The 15,270-nt window shown below is 38.0% G+C and overlaps 1 protein-coding gene across 1 annotated transcript in view; it reads right to left on the bottom strand.

Moving 5' to 3' along the window:
* Positions 1 to 15,270, bottom strand: part of Dpr1 (defective proboscis extension response 1) — a 426,632-nt gene that overhangs the window by 29,414 nt on the left and 381,948 nt on the right. The window contains exons 4-5 of the mRNA XM_076789143.1: positions 6,142 to 6,361; positions 278 to 375 (exon numbers count right to left, since the gene is read on the bottom strand). Of these exons, the coding sequence (XP_076645258.1) occupies positions 278 to 375; positions 6,142 to 6,361 (318 nt within the window). The remainder of the gene's footprint in view (positions 1 to 277; positions 376 to 6,141; positions 6,362 to 15,270) is intronic.

Below are 15,270 nucleotides of genomic sequence, written 5' to 3'. Positions count from 1 at the left end.
AAACTAATTAAACAAAATTACTAAATTGAAATTTAATTCCAAACTTTCTGTGCAGAATTTTGTTAATGAAGCTTCGATGTAAAAGATCAATGTATTAATTTATCGAAAAAGTAGATTAGTGCCAGTTAGCGACAGTACTGAATAGTATAGAATTTAATAGCGAATAAAATATAAAATTATCGCAAAATTTATATTGTATAATATAAGTTAATTTATTTAAGAAACAGATAAGTGACAGTTGGAAGAAATATGCATGTGTATTTGATATTTTACTCACCATTGATAACGTGAACGTTGACGCTGGCCTTCTCCGCCACAGTGGGCACACAACTGTAGATTCCCGAGTCGTGTAGTTTCGCATGACTGATACTCAATCTGCAATAAAACGAAATAGCGGTATTCACGTTAGCGAGAAATATTTGAACCGTATTCTTCAAATCTGATTTTTTAATGCGGGCTTGTTACGCGCGGAGCGAACGAATTCGCTGATCGCAGCACTCAACTATACATTTATAAGTGGAAATAACAAATTACGATCGCTTCTTGCCTTTTACGTAATACCTTGAATTTGTAATTATGATTTGTGACATGCATTTGAATTTGGACATTGAATACAGATTGCAATGATTCATGCATGTTTGCGAGTATTATTTAGGAAGAAATACTATAAGAGACCTTTCGCTATTACATGTAGCATACTAATACAAAACATTTATCATTTCCTAAAATTTTCTTCTTGCAAAAAGGCAATTTATGATTTTTAATTAGTGGGATTAAAATAAACTCATTGAACGGTGTCAAGAACTGCATTCTTGCCAATGACAGTTATTTATTTAATAATAATACTGTTTAATTATAGCTTAACCGAAAAGGAAGTGTTATGAAAAAACAAAGGATTGTGCAAGTTTAGTGAACTCATTGTGAAGAAAAAAAAGTTTAATCGCAGAAAATGAATAGCGCTTTAAAAAAGGAAATCTAGTATACATAGTTTTCAAGTGAAAATATATTTTCTCGAAATAATAAATTGATGTAGGATTCTATAAATAACACTGTCCACAGATGTTGAATCGTTACTTGATTTATGATAATGTTTAAGTAGCCTACAATACGATAATCTCAGAACGTCAGAGTAAAATCAAGTAAATTCCAGAGCATTTTATGAAGTTGTGGGTGTTTATTGATTCATTTATGTTTTAATATAATCCGACACTTCGTGCAGCACGGGTTTAATGGGAACAAATGACGTTAGCCTTTCATTACCAACGTAAGATTTCACGGTAGACGAGGTAGGTACAAAATCTACAGGCGCGCTTCATCGAATTCAAAATATCTCTGACTAAAACTAAATAAGTCAAATATTCAATTCTTAATAATTCGACTGCAATTTCCAACGAATTCAACGTGTCAAACAGTCATATATTTACATGTTAATATGGGCAACGTTCATAATTATTCGTACTAGAGAAATTTTACATTTCACTCTGTCTTTAAACGATAATTACAAATAATCCACGTTACTGTCAATATCAATAAATCTTTACAAAAATAATCAAGGCTTTTTTGCTGCACAGAGGGTGGTTTTAACGACAACTAAATCTCAGATTCCAGGCTTTACTTTCATTAAAATATTATGAAACATAAATGAATTTGCAAAATGTAGACATTAAAATGTCAGCAAAATTGTTATAGAAATTAATCCAGAAAATGTCAAAATTTCTCCTAAAGCAATAATCCCAATAATAGTTAGCCATATTTATTGATTTTATGGATTTACGACAAGAATGAATAAATTAATTTCAGGACACTAGAAACATTAATTTAATTTGAAAATATTGTGGTATTATTTTCAACTGATCAAATTAATTAAGAAAATTAAGGAACGTCTGTGTGGCTCCTGTATCTCGATAGCAATGCAGACCATTGAAATACAATAAAAATAATATGATTCATCTCCAAGATCTTCCTACATTCGCGCGAAATTATTCAAATACTCATAAGCAGAACTGCACACAAGTTCAGAGAAAGTGTTTCGTCGCCAACGTGAAAAATGTTCCGAAGCGTAAAGGAATAGAACAAATATTTACTCTGTAAGATGCGATTCGTTTCGATGTACAGCTTCAGAATGGTAGGTTTGCGAGCCAATATTTGCTAAGATGCAATCAAACTGATCTCCGAGGGAAAGTTCGATACTTATCGCACGCGTCCTCGATATTTTTCAGCCGTGTTCGAGCAAAAGTTAAATATCGTCGCGTTATGGACTAAATCGAAACAGAGAAAGACTTTCGACGATAGAACCGCACATTTCGAAGAAAACCATTTGCTTTGTTCTCGCTCGACACAGTGTTCCTGCAACATCGCGGGACGTTCAATGTGTCGTGCGTAGCGTCGCCTGATGAGGGGAGGGAGCACGAATCGAGGGGAAAAAGTTACCCTCTCTCTCCCGGTACCGGAGTAAGCAGAACAGATACCGAACGCGTCACGTGACCGGGCCCGCGACGCAAGCGTGGGGGAATAACGCGGTAGTAGGGGAAATTAGGGTGGGGGAACAAGTCTTGATCTGGCGACACTAGTCGTGCGCGATGCGTCATTTATTGCGATGGCGAAACGAATGATGTACAAGCTCGCCGTGACGATAATGCGATTAGGTGAACACGATCGTCGGACTTATTTCGTGACGCTCGCCTTTGACACTGGATGTTCTTTGCTGTCTGTGTTGACGGTTCTCCGCTGCTTTTTATCGAATTTCTGCGCTATAAAGTGTGACTGTACGTGTCACTACAGTCGGATTAAACGGCTTGAATCACTATAATTTACTGCCGCGATGAACCGACTGGACTATTAAATTCTGTAATGTTTTACATCTTTGCATTTCGAGGACGTATAACAGTACTCTCAAAAATGTTTTGTCTCTCAGACCTCCTTGACTATCCTGTGCTGTTTCGGGCAATTTTTTCAAGGATAATTAATATAGTTACCCTTATTCTCCATTTTTCCCAGGACAAGACATTAGAAATTATGAATAACTCTGCCACTTTTTAATATTTTTTTTGTCTGAAATAAATGGAGAATAAAGTAAGGAGTCATGTTAATATCATAGTGAAAGCCAGAATTTTTATACATCTTCAATGATCCAGTAGAAGAATATTTACGACAAAATTTGCCTATCAACAATAATATCGGATGAAACGTAGAATTGAAATTGATGTTTAGTCGTGTCACAGTTAACGCTAAACTGTATTTACAATATAAAATACGCCGCGAGTGCATAAACCCCGCGGTTCAATGAAGCATGGAAAGATAGCAGTAAAAATAATCGTAGACGTTATGCCAAGGCAGCATGCTCATAAACCCGCATCAAGGCGGCATTCAACGGACTTTGTCATCGCGTAATTTTGACTAGTTTAAATCCCGTTTGACGTTCGTGATAAAGTAAACGATGTTTTGTCGACCGAACAGTCACGTCGATCGGCGGAGAGCGATGTCCGAGCGAGTATCCTTTCTCGAGCAACAGCAAATAATTTGACGTCAGACGCGGTAGTTTCACGACACCGGTGCTCGTAAAGAAGTCTCGCCAACTTGCTCCCAACGGATTATTGATTAATCATTTACTTCTCGTATTTCAGTAGTTAGTGTCATCGCACACCGTCGCAACTTATTGTACCTCGGGGACTAATAACGATCGTTTAAGGGTTGCGTAATGGTGTCCCAGCTTCCCTTCCAAACCAGCCACGTATCGACTAAATAAGCTTTTAGAAATAATTATTTTAATGCCAGCTAAATTAACCCTAATAATCTCCATAACTAACGAAGATGAATGTCACTGATTCAGTGTCAACTAATAACGTCAACATTAGAGGAAACATTCACTACCGATCTCTAATTAATAAATTTGCGCTACTCCTACTACGTTGTTGCATATGAAACGTCCGATTTTTAACAAAAAATCCGCAGTCTACTATTACTAGACTGCGGATCTCAGTGCGCAATAAATATTTACTGTATGAACAGTGATAAATAGGAGTTGAATAAAAATGTGTTTCTGCTTTTAATAATTTTAATGAGACGAAAATGATGGGGCTTTTTAAACTCGGCTAATGTCTTGTGCAGTTTTGTGTTTATTCACTTTTGTCATAAATGCATGGTAACCGAATTATTACAATTATTTTCGCAAATCGACGTTAGCAAGCCTGATGTTCTCTGTACTAATTAGATATTTCATTTGAAATGAAATTTTGATATAAAATTTTCGTGGTTTCGAACGACGGTCCACGGGGATAATCTATTACGAAAATTTTCTAAACTCTCGCAGAATGTGTGCGCGCGCGCGCGCGAGCTGTGACGGATTTTCCTCCGCGCGATGCACCGCCACAGTTTTTTCCCTCTCGCGTATGCATCTCGGCGAAGCCGGGTGTACGCGATATAATATTCAGTTGGTCCTCGAGTGAAGAGGAAACAGGGGAGTCCTTTGTCAGGTGGCCTCTGCACCGTGAAGACGTATCGGGCATGCTCTGCATTTCTAGCCGGCCCTTGTCAGCCCTGCCGTTCGTGTGTCGCGCGAATATTGCAGCCAGGTTGCATCTGTTTTTGGACGTGATTGACGATTGTCAGGGCGACGCCCGGCGTTTCGCGTCGACGAATTTACGCGGGCCTTCCCTCACCGTGCCCCCTCCCTCTCACTCTCTCTCCCTCTCTTGAGTCAAGAACCTGAATTAGTTCTCTCGTGGCAGCAATTGCGTGCGACGCGCCTCCATCTCGTAGAAATGAAATCAGTGCTTTGAATTGTTGTTTCTCTCATGCATTCTAAACCAGTCTATCGACAGCTATCTATTTCGTTCGAACTCAACGTTCGAAGATCTTTCTCTCGGGTCGACAAGCATTCCAATTTCACGAGATTTGGCCGAACTACTACAGCCCCTGGCAAAAAGATAGGGAACCGTATTAATTTGTTCGTTTTTATTGAGCTGGTAACACAAATCACGCTTCTTGTACATACTTCTTCCGAAACATTACTGTAGTTGCTCACTACACACCATTTCTAACTAATACTTCATTCATTCTTGCTTCGTAAAATTTATTTCCGGATACTAGTGCTTGGCAACGAAATCATTTAAAATGAATACGTCAGCGTGAACGATAAAAGTCCATAGATACAAGCCCCGCGCTTAACGCGTTAAAATCACTCAAGTTTAAACTCGCATAACTTTTGAGTCAGTGAATTTCTCGCCTTGAAACTTTGATTTTCGGCATTCTCTCGTCAAGATGTACAGGATTGCGTAGTAAAAAGTTAACAATTTTTGGGTCGCCAAAATGAAGTTAAGCCGTATACATTGATTCTCACGTTTGATCTCATGCTTGACTCTCCAAGGCACAATTTAGTATAAAAATGGTCGTTTGACGTCTACTTGTCTCTCCTAATTTTTATTTCAACATTCCTCTGCAACACATTTCTATTCATTTAGTGGTTCAATACCTTTTTTCCTCTACACTTTTTGTCAAGTATTTGGAACCTCAGATGAGATTCATTTTATCTATACGTGTACGCGTATGAGAGATGGGGGTTTTGCGATGTATTCCTGCAGATTTCTCCGGATCTCCCCCAATATTGGTTTTCTCTAATACATCGACACCCAGTGGTCACCGCCATGGGTATTTTAGTAGGTAAAAATCCGGTTCTACCCTCGACCATCCCCAGGGATCGGAAGGGCCTTTCGAAAATGTTTCCCAAGTTAAAAGAGAAATATACCTCGGTATATCGTTCAAAAGTTCAAAAGTTTTGCAAAAGTCTTTTGCACATTCCCCTCGCGCTACAGACTGTATATTTTTTCCGACAAAGATGAAGAAGAAGAAAACTCCCGAGTTCTTAATGTGTGCTGAGTACCATTTAGAAAACTTCTCCAAAATGAATGTTAATGTGCCGCACAAGAAATGCATAATATAAAATATAAGAGATTCGACCACAAGGAAATATAATTTAGGCATTCTAAAAATACGTTTAGGTTAATAAGTATATTATTTTATACAGTATCCGTACTGTATTATTTCCGATTCACTAAAATCACCGAGAAAAGAAATAAATGTTAACGTGAAAACCCGCAGTCTAATTATAAGAATAATGTAAAATCTGAAGGTTGATTAACTTACGTCGATGTGAGAGCGTCAGTCCACTCAGTTTCAACAGTGATACGAGGTTTACCGTTCACATCGTTCTCAGAATGCAGCGACGTCAACACCGGTTGACTACCACGGTACCAAGACACTGTGCCCAAATCATGAGGCCCTTGGGACATCTGGCAGGTCAGTGTGAGAACACTTCCGGTTTTCACGTACATGTCTGACGAGCCGTTTATTCTGGCACGTGCCTCTGCAAACAAACAAAATCACCCCGAATTAAATCACAGTTGGAGAGACATTAAGAAACAGGGATTAGCTACCAGAAATTCGCCCCACAAATTCAAATATTCACACAATCTTTCACGAAAATCAATAAATTATCAAAAAATGATGAACGGTTTTTCTGTTCTATCAAGTAGGAAATAATGCACTGTGCAACGCTATGTCAAGATTATAAAAATTATTTGACATGGGAGAACATTAGAACACGTTTTGATGAACGATGAAGAAATATTAATATAGACAGTAATTATTATACTATTATATGAATGAATTTCATTTGTAAAGCAATTTTTAATATTCAGTCGAGAGTATCAAGGGCCAAGGTGCCGATACGTGTCAAGTAAACCTTGATCGCAGCTCCGTAGCCGTGTCAATATTACACATTACACACTATTACCTGATAACCGGAGCCGATAAATTATTCATATTGGGGACAAATCGCATCGTGTATAAGCACTGAGCGTTTACAGGTCTCCTAGCATCGAGATCGGCCTACTTTACGATTAGCACATGAATGTCTCCATGTTGTGCATTTATAATGGGCGAGCAATTATGTGCGAGCAAAACTGTCCCCGAAACCAACTTTTGCGGGGACAAAGTTCGCTGGAACATACGCAAACTATGTGTTTAAAACTATCGTTATCTATCCACTGTACGCCACGCCAGAGTGCAGAGCATCTAGCCACACGAGGCATAAGCAGTGGAGGAACGATTCATAAAACTTAACGAGTGGCGATCATAACATAAACTGTTTTATGGTTGGAACTTTTGCGCGATACCAACTTTATGTATTGTACGATAATCAAAGTAATAGGACTCACGATTATTCGTGTCTTAAGAATGGACTGCGGATATTCGTGCAAAATGAAAATGTTCTAATTCGAGTCTGACGTATAATTAAAAAAAAATAAAAACAGAAATGTATTTATTCTTTCAACAATTTTAATAAATTGCGAATATACATAATTGATACAGATCTACGTAAACAACAACTTTCGATATTTTTTCTGTAATTTCGACCAATTGCAATTTTTTTGAAAATTTTTTCACGTTATGAACCAATTGCTCTAACTTAAAAAAATGTTCAAGTCGTATGGTCCAATATTAAAAAAAGTTAACTTTCATTTAAAAGTGTCCGAATATTATTGTAATTCACCGTATATTTTTTGTCACAAATGACAAATTCTTATATGTTATTTGTAGATAGTTTGTAGTTGAGAATTTTTTAAATAAATTTTATACCAATTACAACAATTTCCGTCGCGAAATAAGAAGCCACGCACAAGAGCATGATCTAATAATTTCTCTTGGGATTTTTGTGTGAAAGAATACTTTTAAGTTCCTTCTTTACTTAGGACTTAGTAAAAGGCTTCCGGTGGGTAAAGTGGTAATAAATTACCTATCTGTAATCATTCACTTTTAATTAATTTTTCAAGGGCAATTTCGATTGCAAACCAACAAATGACCCCGAGTAACACAGTCAAGTAATTTATTTCAGAATTATTACTTACAACAAAAACAAAACAAATGTAAATAATGATTAAAGTTCAATTAATGGTCAGAACATGATGAAAGCAAGGTTTAGTACGTATGTTAGTATTCTGTTGTTGAACGGAATCGTATATGTGGTTCCCAACGAGTTGCTCAATTGAGAATAATTGCAGTTTCGATTTGATCGTTTTGGGTTCAGTGACTTTTCTTTTCTGGCTGCCGCTCTTAACGTTTCTCTCGTTCCCCTTTGTTTCCAACTTTAGTTTTTAGAAGATCTCATCAATTTCACTGTGGTCAGTGAAAGCTTCTATCAGAGAACAGCTCAATGACTTTGGCTGAACAGCAGAAAAATGTGCCTAATCATGGCTGAAGAATAGCAGACATAAGATTCGCGCCATTTCGTTGTGAGAATGAAGTGAACGGGGGTGTGCGTGTATCGATTTTCACTTTAAACGTTAACTTGTCACGCTGACCCCACAATTTTTTCTCGTTCATTTCACGCCCGTGCAATTTAGTTATTATTTCATTACGGTGACGTCAATTACAAGCAGATTTTTGTATTCTGTAAATATCGTTGCGTATTCAAACATGTGGGAAAGCGGACTGGAGATAGTATGCGTATTTACACACTGAAACATGGAAAACTGAATAAAATGAAAATAAATCTCGTATATTTTTCGTATAATAATTAAATTTGTCTGATCTCAATGTGTGAAATGGTATCGCGATTAAAATCAAATTAACGAAATATGACTATACACTTATACTTATAAATGAAATGAAAAGGATCAATTAGACTCTAATTATTAGAGGACAGTAAAGTCTTGATCTAAGCCGAACGTAGCTACACGATCTTAGCCAGTTCGCCTATCCCCTCCACTGAGTGTAAGTGTGTAAGAGAATGAAGTGTAAACATGCCGCGTAATCCGATACCGGGTCGGGTATATCGGTGTGAACCACTACTAATCCAACCACAAAACTTCTTTATTTTTCATTATTTTCTTATGGGATTTTCACCAACTTACTCGTGGAATTTTTCCGATTAAAATGGCGCTAAACACGGTATAATTTGAGCTGTATTTAGCGGTTTGATTGACGGTATGTAGTGCGCCTTCGTGTTTACACGCGTTGTCCTTTTCTACGTTCGGCGCGGTCGACGCGGTCACAAGAAAATAGTAGCCCTACACGATCTATGTCGCAGCACGGACCCGCAGATTGGGCTTAAATCAAGACTTTAATGTATCTCGAAAAATTGACTCACAATGGTTAATAAACAAGCATGGCGCATACGTTCTAGTACAGGAAGTAAATATTCCTCTCAATTTTCTTAGAATAAATTGCTGCTCAAGAATGTAAATTTGCCTTAGCACCCACAACCTAATTTACAATTCCCTACTACGTATAAGGTGCTCCCAATGGAATTTCCATAGGTTCAAACCAGGACGCCCACCATCTCACGAGAGACATCATTTAAACGTAGTATGCCGATTTGAATAGAAATGTGCGATACAGTTTGTTGAAAAATATTTGACATGTACTTTTCTTTTATTTGTGAACGTGGTAATCTTTCGTCGGCAGGAAAAGAAAATTCATATTTGTTGTATGTGTACGTATTTCCCAATGGCTATACGAGGGATGGTAAAAAACCCTGTTTTTTTTTAACAGTTATGTACATCGACGACAACAAAATAGAATTTTGTTTGAGTAATTATTCGGTAGATTTTATTCGAAGTTATCGTCACGAGTTTGATGTTACAGGACAAGGGGTTAAACACGGACGGGCTGCTGGACAAAAAAAAAAAAATAACGGAAATCGGGCCTCGCGCAGTGAAAAAAACATTTTCCAAATTACTGATTGAATTCGTCGATTGCGCGGTGGCAGTATTATCGGTCATATTTCACGAAGCTTACCTGCCTGTGCATTTTGGATATCCCGTGTTGGGGGTGGAACGCACGATTACACGATTAAACGCAGGCCTAGATACGCGCGCCGGGCACTTTACCTATGGAACAAAAGCGGCCCGATAAAAAGATTTCGCCGGATTTTCCCGCGTGACCGGTTCAATAAATGTTGCCGAGCGGATACGGGATTTATTTCGTCGCACGATCTACGGCTAGCGTGAAACAAAGGAATTCATTGCGTTCAAACGGACCAGCGAGCAGACCTTTTTTTCTCCGTCCCCCCTTCCCCGATCTCCCGTCCACCACGATGGTTCAATTATCGTTTGGTATTTTATTAGCGCCACGGCCTGGCAGCTTTTACTGTTTTCACAAAACAAATAACCTGTGACAGCACGTTGTTAATTATCTATACTGGCTTCTTTTGTTCCTTCCTGGCCGGTACGAATCGAAGTGTGACCATGTTTTACTTTGTTCGATTTTGCGACACGCGAAAACGGTAACCGATAACGCAAAGAAATTGCTGATCGTTTGCTACCAATACTCGAAAACATCGGGATGAATGGAAACTTCGTTCCATTGGTATCGCAATTGATAAACAATGCGAGAAAAGTAATATTTCCACTTCCACGATCGTATCCTGTAACGTAAAGCCAACGAGCTTTTTCGGGCTGTTTCAATAGAATTAGGTTAATGAGGATTATTTGAAATGGGGGATGATTGTCTCGTGACACGAAATTGTATGACTTTTCCATTGAACCCTACAGTAGTTTGAATAATAATGATTAGATTTTTTATTTTGTCATTATGATCCTTAAATTTTGCTGGTAAACAATAAATCGATATTTGAATTTAAAACTGTAAATTTAAAATGTTGATATGTAAAATTGATATGTAAATTTAAAACTGTTGGGAAAATTATACATTATCGTGAAACTAAAAAAGTTTTAATTATTTTATAGTTTATTGAATTTTCGCTGCCCACGGTAGAACCATTTGTTATTAAACAATACACGTTTCAGTACTACGCGTTCAGAAAAGTTTAATTCAAAATTATTAGAATATTGTCGTTCCTTTTTATTTTCATTTGGATGCTAACAATAAATAATTTTCCAGCATACTTCATCGAAACCACGATTAGACTTAGGGAAGCCTATTTTTTTTCCAATGAATATCTGTGGCTAAAGGAATTTTTTATTCGCAGAAAAGACAGGTTGGTAATATCCAGAGCAAGATATAATAAATGTTCATTTCATGATATCACAGTGTTGTAAAAAGTTTCTAAGAATTCCAGTAACTCAAGGTCCCTCGAGACGGTCCTTTTAAATGATGATGTCTTATAGGAGCGAGCAATACCTGCAACCTTTCGCCTTTGAAACTACCGATGAAAACGTCCTCTGTAAAAGTTTAATGGCTAGGTTGAATCAGGGTAGAGAATAGAAGAGCGAGAGAGAAAGAAGGAAAGTATGTGTGTGTGTGTGCCTGTGTGTGTGTGTGTGTGTGTGTGTGTGAGAGAGAGAGAGAGAGAGAGAGAGAGAGAGAGAGAGAGAGAGAGAGAGAGAAATCGTGTTGACAGGTTCTGTCATACGTCGTGTCCAGATATAAATTGGCTGAGATTAAGTTGCGACGTGAAAATAATGGACCATTAGCAAAATCGATTTACAGATAAATTCAAACGCCTGATACGAAATAGGAAACATTTTAATTGTATTTCCGGCGTATCGTGTACAAGATTTATCGGTGAACGTTTATACGGGACACAGGGTATAAAAATACATTCGAGAAAATAAACGCATTGAATTATATGAACTGGTCGCTTCAAATAAACAATGAGACGGTGCTGTAACGATAGCGAATATTTACAGCGAAAAATAAAAATGTTCGAGTAAACAAGCAAGGGATGCGAAAATTGTATGTTTACGCTACCGTTGAAGTTGTGTGTCAATTATTTTATTACATCGTATGACAGGTTATTTATAGATTGCATGCATTAAGTAACCGGTTCAAAACATTCCCGGGAGCCGGACAGCGAATTGATTCGGTGTGTGGGAGTTTCATGAAAAGCGGCCGAAGGCTGTTTAACCTCTGGTCGCCGCGCTGTCGGAAAATGCTGTTAGCTTTCGAGTGGCGAGTATTCATTCACGGCAGGGTCTCCCGTGCACGGAAAGCGTCACGCGTTTCCGGCTGCGGATCCCACGGGAGATTGAAACACTGCGGGACGCGAGAAAGGACGTGCGCATATTAACGACGCGGCGCGTCATGACGCGCGATGCATCGAAAATGCTTCAGCTCGAAGAGGGGGCACGCACTGAATAGGCCCGATATAACCCGACATTGGCCTCAGGAACAGCATTACCAGACCGATATGTATTCCCCTCGAAATGCTTCCCCCTCTACCACTAAATGTGGCTCGATTCTCCTAGTAGCGGGAACTATGTGACGTCACGTATCCCCTCTTTGATACTTGTCTGCCACCCTGTGCCCACGCTTTCGTCACGACACGGACAAGTGACGCATTTCGTCACGACTCTGCGCCAGACAGGGGAGATCGGGAGGAATGCTTTTTCCCACACTCTCTGCCATTATCGGGTTAGTCACGACGCAGACGCAACGCAACGCGAATTAGGTGCGCGCATCACGTCACGTGACCCGCCCGCGCCGTAGAAGGGGGAAAGTAGAGTGGGAGACAAGTCTTAATCTGACGACAGTGTATGTGCTTCGCGCAGAGAGTCGCGAGAGGGGAATCTGACGGTGGAGAGGGAAGCGTACAGACTGTACGCTGGCAACGCTGCTCAGGACCTTCTTGGATGGCTGGATCGCCTCCGAGATTGTGTTGCAACTAAAATAAGGTGGGGGACAAAATGAAAATATGGGGTGAAATATTTATTTAAAAGTATGTTTCATAAACTTAAATTATTCATTTATTCGTACGATAACTAAATAGATAGACAAGTATAAAAATAATAAATATTCTACAATTCTTGTACTTGAAGAAAATGCAAAAAATAAAACATCAACTTTTCAATTATCACGTTAAGAGTATCAGCATGTAGAATACAATTTCTTCGGATAGTTTATCGAAGAACTATACTCGTATGGTGCCACGAAAATGAGGAAGACCGCGAAATGCTCCCGCTATACCTGACACTTGTCGCTGTACAAACCCATAATTTCAAGTTTGCACGAACGAACTCCCGTATGCAGAAGCTCTCCTCGTGACGAGCCACGGCTGCATTCGCTCGTCGCTGCAGCCCGCCCTTAAATCTTCAGCGAAGCGTGCACAACAATGGGGGTGCGATGATAAATTCTCACGAAAACATTAATTAGCACACGACGAAAGAGAGAAATTGTATAAAATGAAAGCCGCGGACCCTGGCGGGTTTCGACGGTGCCGGTTCGAAATTATTAGATTCCCACGCGGAACCATTTCAATTTGGGAACCGATCGAAAACCTTCGAAAAATATTGGCGCCGCGACGACGTCAATTAAAAAGCAGTGCCCGTGGAGATTTTCGGATTTCTGCGATGAACGCCGATATTGATGGCTATCGATGCGGTACTTTCCTGTAGTCCTGCACTTCCAGTGATTTATAAACTGTCGGATTTGCAAGGTTGACTGCGTATCAAACAAATTTCTGCGCTACGATTTTACGATTTTCTTTGCGAACTGTTCGCAGTAATTCCGATTCTTGTCACTTTACATTCTAGCGGTTATTTTACGATGGTATTTTTTTCCGTTTTTAAATAAACATTTATATAAATATTTAATGAAATATGAAGTTCTTGCATACGAGACGTATGATTCTAATATTCAAATGTTTTCCAAGCGTTTCGATTAAGATTATTAGTAATCTTTACTTAATTCAATCACTTAATCCTTTCATAGGTATTTACATACATTTATAATAAGTTCCTGAATGGAATTGTGTGCAGGTATATTCGCTGAAACTGTTAAATTCATCGGGGATTAGAGGGTGTTTGAGTTTCTAACTGCTTTATCTCCTGTTTCATGCAAGATACCAATACGATTATGGCGTTAATATCAATTTATTATGATGCTAACTTGAACGTTATCCACGAGATTGTCAGAAACGTAATGATTTATAAGGCAGTAAATGAAGGAATATTTTTTCATTAGGTGTAGGTACATATTAATTCGTGTCCCTCAGAATGAATTTATTTTACATTCAAATTAACATTTTCCTTTTCATAAAAAATAAACGAGATATTAGGGGTTCTCAAATTGAGTGGGGCATCGTGTACAAGCATGTAAAGCAACTTTTCACGTTGGCAAAATTGTTTAGTATATTGTCTTCTAATTGTTTAGTGTTGTAATGTCAAGACGGAATATCGAAGGAATATACAGGGTAGGTAAGAATTCTCAATCGAAGTTATATAACGTTCAGACTTTTCTCAATATCAGACCTGCATTGACTTTGCAGTGTTATTATTCAATTAGCTTGGCGCTATTTTTGCGCGCACAAAAAATGTCAATTTTTACATGAATCTATAATTTTTATTGGAATTGTAGAAGATAGAATAACGTAGAATATATATATTCCTGGGAAATCCATAAAAATGCATGGGAAGTTTTGATGAGAAAAAAATCTATACTTTCTATCACGTTGAATTTCAATAATTTCTGTTGTATAAAAAATTGTTAAAAGAATCGTAGAATTTTCTTGCTATTCTTAGTAGTGGCAATACTTGAAATAGAATAACTAAAACGTGTACATTAAACGATTAGCATTGCTTAAATTAGAAGTTTTGCGAAAAATTTGTTTGTTAGGGAATTTTATTCCTTAACGAAGTACGACAACGTTGTAACGTTTAATTATTTAATACTCGTAGTATTATTTAATACTTGTACCTGTTCTAAAACAGGTTGAATAAAGCAAACGATGTTTTAAATAGAACACTATGGTAAATGGTATAACGAAATATAATAACATAATTGCCTTCAATTTTTAACAATTTGGGCCACTTAGTCGGTAGTATTTATTCTTTTCGTAGAAATAAATGTAATTATTGCACGGAATAGACAATGCACGGGGTTTTACAGCCGCGAAATTTTGCGCTATGCAAAATTGCGGTGCTCGTTCTGGCGGAACAATTCGTCGTGGTAATTTGCAAGGACCCGTTCGCAACATTCTAATTGCGTTAATAGCATTTACGAGATTACTCGATAATCTCACGGTATGAATAACAACGCACAGCTTTTCTTATGAAAAAGACAAAGACGCACCAGCTGTTATATAAAATCATTGATACACTTTTGACCAATCTATATTCGTTCATTTTTACAATTTTTTCTATTACTGTTTTGTCACAAGAATGCAAAATTTAGTGGGCTTTTCCTGGAATTATTGCGATATAGAGGGCATGTGAAGTGTGCATTCCTTACATTTAAATATATTAAACATATACACATGTAAAGTGTTTTATTATTTTCTTTACCACTGTGCGAATGAGAGTGTATACGAATTGT

Source organism: Halictus rubicundus, chromosome 1, assembly GCF_050948215.1.
Source record: "Halictus rubicundus isolate RS-2024b chromosome 1, iyHalRubi1_principal, whole genome shotgun sequence".
Taxonomy (NCBI): domain Eukaryota; kingdom Metazoa; phylum Arthropoda; class Insecta; order Hymenoptera; family Halictidae; genus Halictus; species Halictus rubicundus.
Note: the sequence above shows the minus strand (reverse complement) of the source record. Positions and strands in the feature narration are given on the sequence as shown.